The sequence below is a fragment of the Bos mutus genome, chromosome 19, assembly GCF_027580195.1.
Source record: "Bos mutus isolate GX-2022 chromosome 19, NWIPB_WYAK_1.1, whole genome shotgun sequence".
Lineage (NCBI taxonomy): Eukaryota > Metazoa > Chordata > Mammalia > Artiodactyla > Bovidae > Bos > Bos mutus.
In genome coordinates, this window is record NC_091635.1 from 15719399 (window position 1) to 15733650 (window position 14252).

Sequence of the window (14252 nt, forward strand, 5' to 3'; positions counted from 1 at the left end):
CAGGTTTAATGATCCTGCATTACAGGCAGATTCTTTACCAGCTGAGCCACAATGCTAAAAGCTGAGGGTGAGGGCTGGCACAGAGCAGGCACTTAGTAAGTACTGGTTTTGATTATGAGGAAATTTTTAGGGCTAGAATGGAAGTGCCATGTCCAAAGCAGTTGTCATGTGATTAAATTCAAATTGAATGACAATGGAGCTCATCTCTCAACACTTCATGCTATAAGTGAGTGCTCAGTCGTGTCCAACTTTTTGTGACCCCATGGACTGTAGCCTGCCAGGCTCCTCTGTCCATGGGATTCTCCAGGCAAGCATACTGGAGTGGGTGGCTGTTTCCTCCTCCAGGGCATCTTCCTGAGCCAGGGATCAAACCCGTGTCTCCTGCATTGCAGGCGGATTCTTTACCCACTGTGCCACCTAGGAAGCCCTCATCACCCTACTTCATCAATATGTTAAAAACCTCTTTAGCTGGGGGGGTCCATGTCCTTGGGTGGAAATCGGCCCTTCTTTTGGGGGGAACATTTCCTCCTCAGAGTGAGCAAGAGGCTTCAGGAGAGAGGGGCAAGGAAGCTGGTAGGGTGTCTCCCATCCTGCCAGCCACATCAGATCCGTCAGATCTTGGCCTGATTCCCTGCCAATCCAGGTATTGGGTTTGGATCCCCCTAATTTAGTCTTTGAGATGCCTTTGAGATAATTGAAGAGGAGGTTGCCTATTTATTGTTTTGCCAGCTGCAGTCTGAGATAATGGAGTGAAAAGTATAAAAATAGCATGGGCAAAGTTCTAAAGGGACTTGCCCTCCCCACCCCCACGCCCATAAATTTGAATCCAGAAGTGGGGATTTTTCCTGTTTAAGCTTCCCAGGTGAGTGGGAACTACAGCCTGAAGACCCTTTCTTTCATTGAGGCAGTCCTAGCATGGGATGGCAAAGAATTTCCAGACACGGAGCATTTCAGAAGGGAGTGAGTTTACTAAGAACAAAGCACAGATACAGCGGGCACTGTGAGCGCAGCGGGCCAGCCCCACAACAGGCCCAGGAGAGTCGACAGTTTTCATGAGTTAACAGCCAATTTCTATAGCCTCAAGACAAAGAAAATTCCTGGGGGAAAGCTAGCGTCAGGTGGTTGGTTGAGGCGCTTTAGGGTGTTTACTGAAGTGGGCGTCTTTGTCTAATTGGGAGTCAAGAAGCTTGTTAGTGATAATCAGGGGCTTTTGGCAATGCTTACAAAGGGGCTCAACTTCAGAGGTGTCCTTGGTTCTGGGCTGTACTTCCATGGCCTTGGTACAAGGCCTTGCATCTGTGATCTGGGGGCAGGATTCAACAGCTTTGTCATAAAAACCCAAGGACGGCTGCCTGAACCAACCAGACAGAGTGTTCTGGGAAGGCTTGGAGAGCTGCATCCTTTCCAGTCTCTAGGTTGTTAGTTTCTTTGTGTCGCATCTGTCCAAATTGGCCCACACCTGCCTATCCCCTAATGCACGCTTGACTTGTGGTCTAAGTGGGCTTCCTCTGGGAACTAGGATGGATAGATATTAAGGAGCTAATCACAACGTCATTATAAATGCTCTGCTATACGATTCATATCATTTCTAGATTAGGGTGATATCTGCTGTATTCTAGGTTTCAGCTTATGAGACTTGAAACAGTCCATCTCCCTCTTATTTGAATTTTGACCAGACTATTCCAACCATAAATCACAAATCTGTCAAACTAAGCGCTAGGCGCATGACAGTGTCCCTGCTGTCATGGAGGCAACTTACTTTCTGTATTAATTTTGGGTGGGAGGGGCTGGAGTTGAACAGTACACATGTGACAGAGTCCATGAATGAGCAATAAGTGACCAAGATGATACAAGATGGCAAAAGAGCTACAAATACATAGATCCGGTTATAGGATACTGGCTGAGAGAAGGAAACTGCTTTAGGGAGGCTGGTCAGCCAGCCCTCCTTAAGGCGGTGACACTTGAGCTGAGGCCTCAGTGCCAGGGGGATGTAGCCATGCTTTGATCTCAGGGAAGACCACTTCTGGCAGAGGACCCTCAGGAAAGCCCAGCTGAAGATCACTTTGACTTCCTTGGTCAAGGAAACTAGTAGTCAAGCACCAAGGACTTACATGGATGTGATTCCTGAGAAACAAAGATTTTTGGCATGCCCCCCCACCCCGGCCCCCTGCTTTTTTTGTTCTCACTATGTGGCATGTGGGATCTTAGTTCCCCAACCAGGCAGGGATTGAACCTGTGCCCCCTGCAGTGGAAGCACAGAGTCTTAACCACTGGACTGACTACCAAGGAAGTCCCCTCAGCATGCTTTTACACTTGTTTATGCTTTTAGTCTGAAAACCGAAATTTATTGTTAAAGCGATCCAGCATCAATAGAAATTATAAAAAAAGAAAAGAAAAAAATTTTAAATAGCATACACAATTTCTAGCTAAATTCAGAGGAACATAGATTCCTGGTGTTCATGACTGAAATACAGCAAGTTTCCATCAACACGAAAGACAGAGAAAGTTCCGGGTGTAATACATACCTAAGTTCCCACTCCCAATTTCCGGTCAAGGGCACTTTTGTTTAGAAAGAAATTTTATTTTTGAACAGGTTGTACATTGACAAGGTTCAAAGTTCAAAAAAGTATAAAAGCAGTATATTCAGAGAAAAACCGTCGCTCTTTGAGCTCCTGTCTCCTATCCACCCCTAACCTAGTTTCATGGCCCAGGAAGGTGGCAGGGGTAATATAATCAGTTTCTGTTTAAACCCGTCCCTGCAAAATCTTCTGTTGCTTTGAGTCTGAAGAGAAGGTGGGGATAAGTGTGGGGTGAGGAAGAAGGAGGGCCAGCCACAGCGAGAGCTGACTTTGTAAGGCCCAGTCTCCAGAATTTTGCAGAACCGCTCATTCTCCAAGCTGAAGGCCCTAAAGAAATTTCATTTCCCCTCCTGCCAAGCCTAAAGAAAGCTTTGCTCTCCTCCTTTAAGTGCAGAATTGTGCACTGGCCGGTTTCTTCTTCCCTTTACAGCTTCCTCCAGGCTCAATCTGCTCCATCTAACCAAAAAGCGCTCTCTGTCTCAATCCAGTTTACCAGCATATCAACATCTCTTTAAATAGAATGCAAATTTAAAAGCCACTCCTAAAAATATTAAAATGATTTCTCCATCCCCTGCCTTAGCCTATTTATAATGTCAGCCGATACATCATCCCTGAGTATATTTCTGCTGCCTGCTATATAAAGTAGAACCTTCTTTTGTTGGCGTGTGCTTGGATGATTCCACTGAGCTGAATCCTGCCCCATGCTTCGTTCTCCAATTCCAGATTGCTTACTGGGAAGTGTTCGACGGCTCAGTCATCAGAGAGTTGGACGGTTCCTTGTCCGGGGCTGTCAACGGCATGGACATCACAGTGGAAGGGGTGCATTTTGTTACAGGTCAGTCCTGGAATCAGAGAAGAAAGCCAAGCTTAGCTTATTTAAATGGAAACCTGGAATTCCCTGGCCAGGGGGCAACTGCAGTGACCCCAGAAGGGTCTAAAGGGCAACGAGGTTAGATTCAGGCCTGTGCACTGCAGCCTATGTGGCTGGGAAAGAAAAATCCAGAAGTCACATTTCAATGAGAAGACACATTTGCCTACGAGCCTGAGGGGCACAAATAAAAGCTAAGCTTCCACGGTTTGCTTTTTCTTTGTGATGGGCAGCAATGATATGTGCTAAGTCACTTCAGTCATGTCTGACTCTTTGCAACCCCATGGACCGTAGCCCACCAGGCTCCTCTGTCCATAGGATTCTCCAGACAAGAATACTGAAGTGGGTTGCCATGCCCTCCTCCAGGGAATCTTCCCAACCCAGGGATCGAACCCTGTCTCTCAGTTCTCCTGCATTGGCAGGCAGGTTCTTTACAACTAGCGCTACCTGGGAAGCCCTACTTCAATTAAAAAAAAAAAGATAGAAATAGACCTTTACATAGATGGGCTATCCAGCCTGCCTTGCTGTGATGTTTCCTACTGAAGTCTTTGATGCCAGGCTTTTCAATCAGCATGTCCAGGGGGCATTTGCTACACAATGTGCCCATTGCAACAGCATCAGTCTTATTTTTTACAGCCTCTTTGAGTCTTCAGGACAGTAACCAATTAATGTTCTAAATCAATGAAAGTTTCACAAATACATTTACATAAAGGAGGATATAAAAGTAGACACAGTATAATCCCAATCGCATATTCAGCTGTGTAACTGTGTAACTTACAGAGAAAAGACCAAAAGGAACTAAACCAAGAAGTTACTGATTGTTATCTCTGGGTGGTGGGATCAAGGGTGATGTCACCTCTTTACTTTTTTCCCCCCAAATTTACTGCAACAGTTCTAGATTTTTCCCAGTCAAGGAAGAGTGTTTATAAAGATAGGTTTTTTCTTCCTTTAAATCATCACATGGGGAATGTATTGAAAATGGTCGTTTTTAAAAATCAGGACTGTTTTCTCTCTGTTCTGTTGCAGCCATGCCATATAACTGTTTGTCTGTTTCAGGTGGAAATGACCATCTGGTCAAGGTCTGGGATTACAATGAGGGTGAAGTGACCCATGTTGGGGTGGGACACAGTGGCAACATCACCCGTATCCGGATAAGTCCAGGAAATCAGTACATCGTTAGCGTGAGTGCCGATGGGGCCATTTTGAGGTGGAAATACCCATTTCCCTCATGAAGCAGCAGAGATCTCCTGGATTCACAGCATCAATTACCATCTTGTTGAAGAAGCCTGAGACTCCTAATCTTGCTTTCTCACACCTGTGTTTTTGTTCTTTGATCAAAATATTTTATCTACAGGTTTCTCCTTTCCTTTATAGAATGCATTGCACATTCTTGAATTGTATATTAAAATTGAGATGTGTTCAAGAATAATTAATCTAGACTGTTTTTTTCATTATGAGTAAATTCCCAGTCGTTGGTTTCCTATCCTAATCTGTTCCATGAGTCTGCAAACCCCACAGCCCTTCCTCACAATTTGTTGCAGATAATCATTGCTGTAATTCTCTAAAAACAAAGAAGGTGAGTTTATTTTCTTTTTAAAAAAAATTTTTTTTTTTGAATTGAAGGATAATTGCTTTACAATATTTTATTGGTTTCTGCCATACGTCAACATGAATCAGCCATAGGTATACATGTGTTGCTAAGTCGATTCAGTCGTGTCCGACTCTGTGTGACCCCAGAGACAGCAGCCCACCGGGCTTCCCCGTCCCTGGGATTCTCCAGGCAAGAACACTGGAGTGGGTTGCCATTTCCTTCTCCAATACATGAAAGTGAAAAGTGAAAGTGAAGTCGCTCAGTCATTCCCGACTCTTAGCGACCCCATGGACTGCAGCCTACCAGGCTCCTCCGTCCATGGATTTTCCAGGCAAGAGTACTGGAGTGGGGTGCCATTGCCTTCTCTGAGGTATACATATGAGTTTACTTAATTAGCATTTCATTGGTCAAGCTGCCTTGGGCAAGATGTGGGTTTGAGTCCAGATCTTGGGTAGGGTTTTTGTTTTGTTTTAAGTACTTTCTGATACTTTTATAAAGTAAGAATACTGGAGTGGGTAGCCATTCCCTTCTCCAGGGGATCTTCCCAACCCAGGGATCAAACCCAAGTCTCCTGCATTGCAAGGGAATTCTTTACCATCTGAGGCACCAGGGAAGCCCCAAAGCAAGAATATCTGCTCCAAAAATTATTGTTATAATTAAGTGAAATAATATATTAAGGCATCAGAAGAATTCATGAGACACAGGGCAGAAAGTTAAATATGAATTGTGCTTTCTAAAATAAAAATGTGAGTTAGGGACCCTGAGGGTGATTATCAAAGGTGAAATCTGATAGGTGCTTTTCTGCAATTGAGCATAAAATCTTTCTCCTCTGCTTACCATTAGAAAGGTGATGGAACTTGTTTATTGACTGTCCAACCCAGTATCCTTTTCCAGGGAAGGTAGACGAAGGCATTTTTTCAGAAACACGTCAAGTTTCTAATTCACAGAACAGTCTTTTCTTCTGGGCATATTCTTTGTTCTTTAATGCTGCTGCTGCTGCTTCTTTTTTTTTTTTTTTTCATCAGGTAACCTGCTGCTGCCCTATTTGATATGTCAAGGTGGATATTTAATAAATGATGACCACATATTCATCAAACAATAAGTAACATTTCAGGGCACTGATGTAATGACGCATCCTGCTGATCTCTTGTTGAGCTAGAAACGGATGAGAAATTCACTTTGCAAGACTTCGTCGGATTAATTATAAACCTGACAGTTAGAGGACAGGTGAGCGGAGTCCCCCAGCGAATCCAGGGAGAGGCTATACCAAGTCAATTCTTATTGGGTAGCAATCCAGTTAGGATTTTGCTTTAAGGAATGAAAGTGTGACCGCGTAGGGGGCGCGCCAGGGAGCCGGAAAACTTCCTCGTAAGCAAATACTGAGGTTGGAAAAGAGCGAAGCTGCGGGATTGGCAGAACCCGGCTTCAGTTCCGGTTTCCCTGTTTATGGGTCTATGGCCTCAGCCCATGGCGTTAACCTCTCTGAGCCAGTTTGTCCACCAAGCTAAACTGAGGATGATAAGGTCTCGCTTGCAAGTTTTGATAAACTCTAACCTGGTCTAAACCACGGCCACCCCGGGTGTTTCTACACACGCCTCCCAGTTCTGGTCTCAGGATGGCGGGTCCCGCAAAGACTCTGCCTCCCCAGCGGGGCAGACGGGCTGGAAGGAGATGGTGCTACTTGTCCGCACACACCTGAACCTGCGGAGGAACCAGCGGTTCCAAAGCGCTCCCCACCCCGTCGCCGCTCCCTGTGCGCGTCTCGCTACGCCCGCGGCTACCCTTTGGGAAGGCTTCACCTTCGCCTGGACGTCATTCCAAGAAACTTAGCAAGAGCCAGGGTTTGCAGTTTACCAGGTGTTCATATTTATCATTCCTCTATTATTTTCACAGCTTGAAGGCTGGGAGAGGACTAAGAGCAGAGGTTAAATTTGGGTCGGTAGGTTTAGGAGAGATAAGGAAAGGGGAGGAAAGCTGAAAGCCAAGCCTCAGTGCTTTGATTCCGGGTCCGAGCGGCGGGGGCGGGACCCGGAGGCGGGTCGGGGCGGTGGGGCGCTGCCCGGGCGGTCTCTGCAGCCGGATTCCCGCGCGGGGCGGGGCAGCCCCGCCCTTAGCTCCGCCTCCGCCCGGTCCCGGCACACCTGGCCCGCAGGTAGCCGGCGCCTGGGCACCTTTCCGAGCCTGGAAGGGCCTGCCGGCGGCTTGTCCCCCTGGGGTCCCCGGGGGTTGGAGGCTTGGTTCCGGGAGGGGCGCTGGCAGGAGCCATGGACCCAAGCGCGGGGGCCGCGGCCGAAGAGGAGCCGCCGGCGCCCCGGGCCCGCCGCCGCCGCTCCCTGCGCCGCCTGTTCGGCCGCTTCCTGCTGGCGCTGGGCAGTCGCTCCCGCCCTGGGGACTCGCCGCCCCGGCCCCGACCCCAGCCCCAGTCAGGACACGGCGATGGCGACGGGGAGGGGGGCTTTGAGGGCCCGGATCCCGCCGCGCCCGGAAGCCCCGGGGAGGAGCGCCCGCCCGGACCCCAGCCCCAGCTCCCCGCCGGCGACGGGGCGCGGCCCCCGGGAGCGCAGGGCTTGAAGAACCACGGCAACACCTGTTTCATGAACGCCGTGGTGCAGTGTCTGAGCAACACCGACCTGCTGGCCGAGTTCCTGGCGCTGAGGCGCTACCGGGCGGAGCCCGGCCGCGCCGAGGTCACCGAGCAGCTGGCGGCGCTGGTGCGCGCGCTCTGGACTCGCGAATACACGCCCCAACTTTCCGCGGAGTTCAAGGTAGGCAGCGCCCGGCGGCCTCCAGTCCTCGCCGCTCGGCGGCAGCCGCGCTCCGGCCTTTCGCTTTTCCCTTCTGGACAAGTGGGTGCTCCATCAGGAAGGGGGCTTCTTGGGGACTTCTCGAGATGACAGTTACCAGTTCAGCCTGGGATTATCGCTTTTGTTTTGAGCTGACTAGTGTGTCAGCGCTTGAGGAGGGGGAGTGCCGGGAGCTGGTAGGTTTGAGTGTATACAACATTTCTGTGTTCAGCAAACGCTAGGTGAAGCCTCGGAGGGTTGGTTCTCACGCCAGGTATGGAATTTACAGTCTGGTTTCCAATGCGGTGCGGGGAGTCAGACTTTCAAGGCCAGGGCCTGGGAGGAAGGAGGTGAATGACGAGAAGGACGCAGCCAGGCAAAGATCTAGGCATAATCCAGGGAGGAGGAACAGCAAGTATCAAGACCAGAGGCCTGAAGGAGCTGAGAGTTGGAGGCATCAAAGAAAACCAGGGTGGCTGTTGCCCAGGAGAGTAGAGTGAGGTGGAGATGAAGTTGACCAGATCATGTAAGGTTTCGGAGGCAGTGGTAAGGAGTTTGGATTTCAGTCTAAGCCCAAGGCAAGCTGAGAACCTGTGCGCCAGGTACTGCACTGAGTGCCAGGGAAACAGAGTGGATCTGCTACATCAGAGATGGCATCCTTTTGTTTAGTGTGAATCAAATCCCCTACGATGCATTAGCATGGGTTTGTATCCTTTTTCCCTGGGGTCATCTCCTTACTGGGGATGCTGCAGGGTCAAGAGACTTTGGAAGTTCTGTGTATCACTTTGTCCAGGATAAAAACCCAGCATTTGTTTGGGGTCCCAGTTGGATGAAAGAGTCCTGAAAATTGAGGCACATGGCTGGCTTCCTGCTAAAACAACAGCAACAACAATAAACAAAACAAAACCCACAGTTCTGGGCAGAGAGCTGAAGCTCCCTGAAGACTAGGGATTGTTGTTCTTGGGGGAGGAGGAACTTGTCAGTGTTCATTCCACAAGCATCACCACTCTTGAGTTTCAGCCGGAGAAAACAATCCTTGACATGTGACCCACAAGGATGCCAACCCTCACCTTCCTCTCTCCTTCTTTCACCAGGGAAGCACTGTTCTGCAGGCGTCAGGGAGTCAAATGGGTGTCAGTAATAGCTCTTTTGGTAGCATTCACTTTTTAAACGTGAGAGGCAGTGTCCTATGGTGGTGAAGGATACCACCTCTGTGACCTTGAGCAAGTTACTAAAAGCTCAGTAGTGCCTCAGCTTTCCTCATCTGTAAAATGGGACTCTAGCAGTACGTACCTTATTACGGGGATGTTGTGATGATAAAATGAGTTAATTATATTAATACCTCCTCACCTGCAGAGACCAAGAGGAAGGAGGGAGGTAAGCTCTGTGTACCTTTTCTCTTGGTCTTTGCATTCTCATCCAGTTACTGCAGCCATGGAGAGGCAGGAGTAATTGAAAAGTCTTCTGAATTAGTAATCTGTGACTCACCAGGATTTCCTATGTCTCTTCTGCCTCAAATCCCTAGAGCTAAGAAACTCCTTGTGAGTCTTGGAGGAATTGAATGATAATCAAACTGTTAATTTGTTAATAAAGGTGATATGGTCCAAATTTTCTTGGGACTTTTCAGGCAGACAGCCTTGGAGACAGTGGAGGAGTCTAGAACAGGGGCTTTTAAACCTTGTGGATTGAAATCTAGGTGGGCTTCTCTGATTTTCCAGATGAGGAAACATTCATTCATTCAACAAATATTGTGTCCAGACACTATACTAAGAGCATGGAACACGCGGTGGGGGATGAATGCAAATCCTGGGAGCTTACGGTCCAGCAGGAGAGACGGAGATGAGTGAAGTAATCCCACTGGCCCATGATTAGAAATGGTGACAAGAACTACAAAATGAAGATGTTCTCTGGCAATTCTGTTATGTGAAAGTGTGAGTTGCTCAGTGGTAGTCTACTCTTTGCGACCCCATGGACTGTAGCCTGCCAGGCTCCTCTATCCACAGAATTCTGCAGGCAAGGACACTGGAGTGGGTAGCCATTTTCTTCTCCAGGGGATCCTCCCTTCCAGGGATCAAACCTGATGGATTCTTTACAATCTGAGACACCAGGCAATTATGCTAGAAGGATTTGATTGTTCCGGGGAGGTGGGGTGAGGAGGCGGGGCAGGGAGGCTTCCCAGGAGTGTGAAGCTTTGAGTTGAGTTTTGAGGAATGAAGGGTCAACTAAGGACAAAGGAGGGTGGGGGGAAAAAATGCATTGTAGTCCGGGAGACTGAAACTGCCAGTCACCGAGTGGAGTGGGGCTGGACAGGATAAGTGCTTGGTAAAATGAATTGGTGGTGGTGGTTTTGTCAGTAAGTCATGTCTGGCTACCCCATGGACTGTAGCCAGCCAGGCTCCTCTGTCCATGAAAGCCTATGTGGCTCGGGGGAGGAGCTGGAGAATTCGTTGGGGACAAGCCACGGAAGGTTATACGAAGGAGTTTGGTCTTTAAGAGAGATTATTAGCTTTGAACTGAGGAAGAGAGGAAGTTGAGAAGCCAGCATGCTGGAGTGTGTGACCCCAGCCCAGGCACACAAATGGGATGGGTTTGTGGGGGTCCCCCTCCTCGGGCCCTGAGTCACCCAGCCTCCTACTGACAGTAGGACCACTGTTTTATTAATAAATACATTAAAAAAATCCTGTTCCAAAATACTTTGATTTCTTGATGATATAATTAAATATGTATAACTAAAAAAAAATGAAAAATACTAAAATGTGTTTAAAAAAAAAAAGATCTGAAATTCCTCCTTCTAGAGATAACCATCATTAGTGTGTTGATGTGTTTCAAATCATGTACAAACAATTGGAAATTCTAGTTTTGTATCCTGCTGTTTTCATGTGAGTATTAACTTGAGACTTTCTCCTGGTCATTAAAATGTTCTATGAAACAGTTTTTATTAATAATGATTGTATGCTATTTCACTAAATGATCCAATTGCTAGGGAGACTTTTTTTTAATATAAATTTATTTATTTTAATTTGAGGCTAATTACTTTACAATATTGTACTGGTTTTGCCATACATCAACATGAATCCGCCACAGGTGTACACGTGTTCCCCATCCTGAACCGCCCTCCCACCGCCCTCCCGGTACCACCCCTCTGGGTCATCCCAGTGCACCAGCCCCAAGCATCCTGTATCATGCATCGAATCTGGACTGGCGATTCGTTTCGTATATGAGATTATACATGTTTCAGTGCCATTCTCCCAAATCATCCCACCCTCTCCCTCTCCCACAGAGTCCAAAAGACTGTTCTGTACATCTGTGGGGAGACATTTTTATACTGTACAATTTTCCAACTATCATGCTGCATTGAAAATTCTTATATTTAAATCATTGTCCTCAGCTCTGATCATTTCCATATGCTTAATTCCTTGAGTGAAATGACATGGTCAAAGCAAAGATGACTGTTTTGTTCTTTTTTTTGTTTCTTGCTTTTTAAATCAACTTTTTGAGGTATACATTATGTACAATGAAATGCACCCATTTTTAAAAATTGAGTTATATGTGAGATACAACCCTGTGTAGGGTATGTATTGATAACATATTGATCTGGTACGTTTGTATTACTGTATGATTGCCAGTAGTAGCATTAATAGATTAATACCTCCATCTCATCATGTAATTGTATTTCTTCTAGTGCTGGGAACATTTAAGGTTTAGTCTCCAGTGACTTTAGTATTTATAATACAGTTGTGTTGTCTATAATCACTGTATAGGTACATTTCATTGTATTGTACTTTGCAGAGACTGTGTTCTTTACAAACTGAAGGTCTGTGGCAACCCTGTGTAGGGCAAGTCTGTCAGTGTTCTTTTTCCAGCAGTATTTGCTCACTTTGTGTCTCTGTGTCGCATTTTGGTAATTTTCACAGTATTTCCAACTGTTTCATTTTTACCATATTTGTTATGATGATCTGTGATCAGTGATCTTTGATGTCATTATTGTCATTGTTTTGGGGGTGCTGTGAATTGCACCCATATAAGATGAACTTAATAAATGTGTGTGTTCTGACCGCTCCACCAGCTGTCTATTCCGCCCATCTCTCTCTCCCCGGGCCTCCCTCTTCCCTGAGACACACAACATTGAAATTAGGCCAATGAGTAACCCTGCAGTGACCTGTAAGGGTTCAAGTGAAAGGAAAAGTCAATCCAAGCGTAGACGTCAGTCACTGTTGTCTTATTTTAAGAAATTCCCGCAGCCATCCTAGGCTTCAGCAGCCATCAACATCAAGGTCAGACTTTTCACCAGCAGCAGATGAAGACTCGCTGAAGGCTCAGATGATGGTTAGCATTTTTTAGCGATAAATGTTTAAGAAAATTAAGGTCCATATGTTGTTTTTTAGACATATTATTGTACATTATAATATTGTACTATTAAGAGACCACAGAAGAGTGTAAATATCACTTTTATATGCACCGAGAAACCAAAAATTTCACGTGATGTGCTTTATTGAAATATTTGCTTTATTATGGTGGTCTGGAACTGAACCCATACCTGATGTCTGCTTGTGCCATGTACTAGTCTCCAGAACTTAAATACCTAGTGTTACAAGTACGTACCTTCAACACCTCTCCCTTCCGTCTACCCTCAGCCCCTCATAACCACTATATACTGCTTTTCAATTTTGATATTTTTAGATCCCACTATAAAAGGTGTTATACACTGTTCTTCTCTGTCTTTTTATTTCACTCACGTCATGTCCTCATGGTCCGTCCATGTTGCTGCAAATAGCAGAATTTCTTCTCAGGGCTGAGTAAAAATTTTAAGTACCATCTGATGAGTTTTGATATCTATATAAATCATCTTCCCAATTTTAAGTGTTTATTGCTTTTTAGTTTTTAGATCAACTTTATTGGGCTTGATTATTTTGAGTGCCCGCATTGACAAATTTCCAAAAATGATATCAAGTTGTAGATACCCCAGCAATACATGTTTTCCTGAGTATTAAATATTCTCTCATTAACATGTTGAACAAATAGAAATAGCATCTTGGTTTTAACATTTGTTTGTTTGGAGCCAAGTGTTGGATCTTTCTACGCTTTTTCACTATGAGTGGTTATAAGACTGCTCCTGGAATTGTCTGCTCATGTGGTTTGTCTGAACATTCTGCCTTGGTCATAATGCTCTTTTTTCTTGTTTCTTTAAATTCTTTAACTCTTGTCATACTTGCTGAAAATATTTCCTCCAGACTCAATCCTTCTACCTACAGAAAGTTTTAGATTTATTTGTTTCATACCTTTCGATAAACATTCTGTGTTATGTACTTCTGATTTTTCTATGGCTATTTAAGGATTTCAGCCATCTGGAATTTATCTTAGCTTATGTGTTTGAGGATCAATTTTAGACCAACAATTTTAGAAATGCAGTATGCCTCAAGTGATATACCAGAGGCATTGCTTTTTTAAAAAACAAGGATACCTTCATCACTTGTATGTTTTGGAAGTTCTGGACAAAACAGTAAGACATGAAATGGAAACAGGATAAAAAAAAAATTCAATTTTTTTTTTTTTTTCTGGAAGGGAAACTACTGAATGGTTCGGGGAATCCATGTTTTAGAATTATCACTGTCATTAATAGGGTCAGGTACTAGATAGTCAAAAGCAAGACCCTTTTAGAAACATAAAAATGAGATTTCATTCCTAAAAACCAGAAATATGAAATAACTAGGAATACTGCTTAAACATGTTGTAAATTATCAGTGATGAGAAGGAGAAACACACATATGGGTAAGAGCTATGCCATATTGCAGGGTAGAAATACCAAATATTGCCATTCATCCCTCCCATGTTAGGATATAGCTTTAATGCAGTTAGGAAGGGTTTGGGGTGGGGGCCTGACCTTACCAGCAGGCTTGTGGGAAGAAGGGTCTGTCCTGTCCTGCAGGCAGTGGGTGGGCAGGGGGAGCCTCTGGGGGCCCAACTTCCTTCTAGATGGGTATTGTCATCTGGGTGGACAGGAATTAGGACTCAACAGTGGGAATGGGACTCTGGAAGGCGCAGTCAGGAAGCCAGAATCAGAACTCTTGACTGATGTGGGTGTGAGAGGGACCCTGAAAGAGGACTCTGACATTAAAACAAAGAGCTGATTTTAGAGATTTCCAGCTGGGGGGTGCTGGCTGCTCCCCCAGAATGGAATGTTGGTGCTAATGATACAGGTTTGAGGGTGACTGGGGGGTACAGTTGCCAGCAAAATACATGATGCCCGCTCCATTTGAATTTCAGATTAACAATAACTTGTTAGTCAAAATGTATCCCCAGTATTGCCTGGGGCATATGAATACTTCTACCACAAACATTACTCATTGTTTATCACGTATTCATGCTTCTTTTTATTTGCTTATTGGGCAGCCCTGCTTGTGTGTGTGTGTGGGGTCAAAGTGCAGAGAAAT

At 45.6% G+C, this 14252-nt stretch overlaps 2 protein-coding genes and 1 long non-coding RNA gene across 7 annotated transcripts in view; 2 read left to right on the top strand and 1 right to left on the bottom strand.

Moving 5' to 3' along the window:
- CFAP52 (cilia and flagella associated protein 52) overlaps positions 1-4876 on the top strand; it is a 25729-nt gene extending 20853 nt beyond the window's left edge. Inside the window, exons 13-14 of the mRNA XM_005907558.3 lie at positions 3303-3414; positions 4504-4876. Coding sequence (XP_005907620.3) covers positions 3303-3414; positions 4504-4679 — 288 coding nt within the window. The 3' untranslated portion in view covers positions 4680-4876. The remainder of the gene's footprint in view (positions 1-3302; positions 3415-4503) is intronic.
- LOC138992093 (uncharacterized) lies at positions 653-7803 on the bottom strand. Of its 2 annotated transcripts, none has more exons than XR_011467949.1 (3): positions 7669-7803; positions 5876-6079; positions 653-3421 (listed from the first exon to the last, which is right to left on the bottom strand). It is a non-coding gene; the product is annotated as an uncharacterized lncRNA (long non-coding RNA). The 2 variants fall into 2 exon arrangements; XR_011467951.1 differs by having other exon boundaries at positions 5876-6193; positions 7669-7751.
- The window catches only part of USP43 (ubiquitin specific peptidase 43), a 51486-nt gene continuing 44074 nt past the window's right edge, over positions 6841-14252 (top strand). For 2 of the 4 annotated variants that reach the window (XM_070389491.1, XM_070389492.1), the window contains exon 1: positions 6844-7803. In XM_070389491.1, coding sequence (XP_070245592.1) covers positions 7303-7803 — 501 coding nt within the window. In that variant the 5' untranslated portion in view covers positions 6844-7302. Of the gene's footprint in view, positions 7804-14252 lie in introns of all 4 variants that reach the window. The other 2 variants (XM_070389490.1, XM_070389489.1) reach the window with 2 other exon arrangements.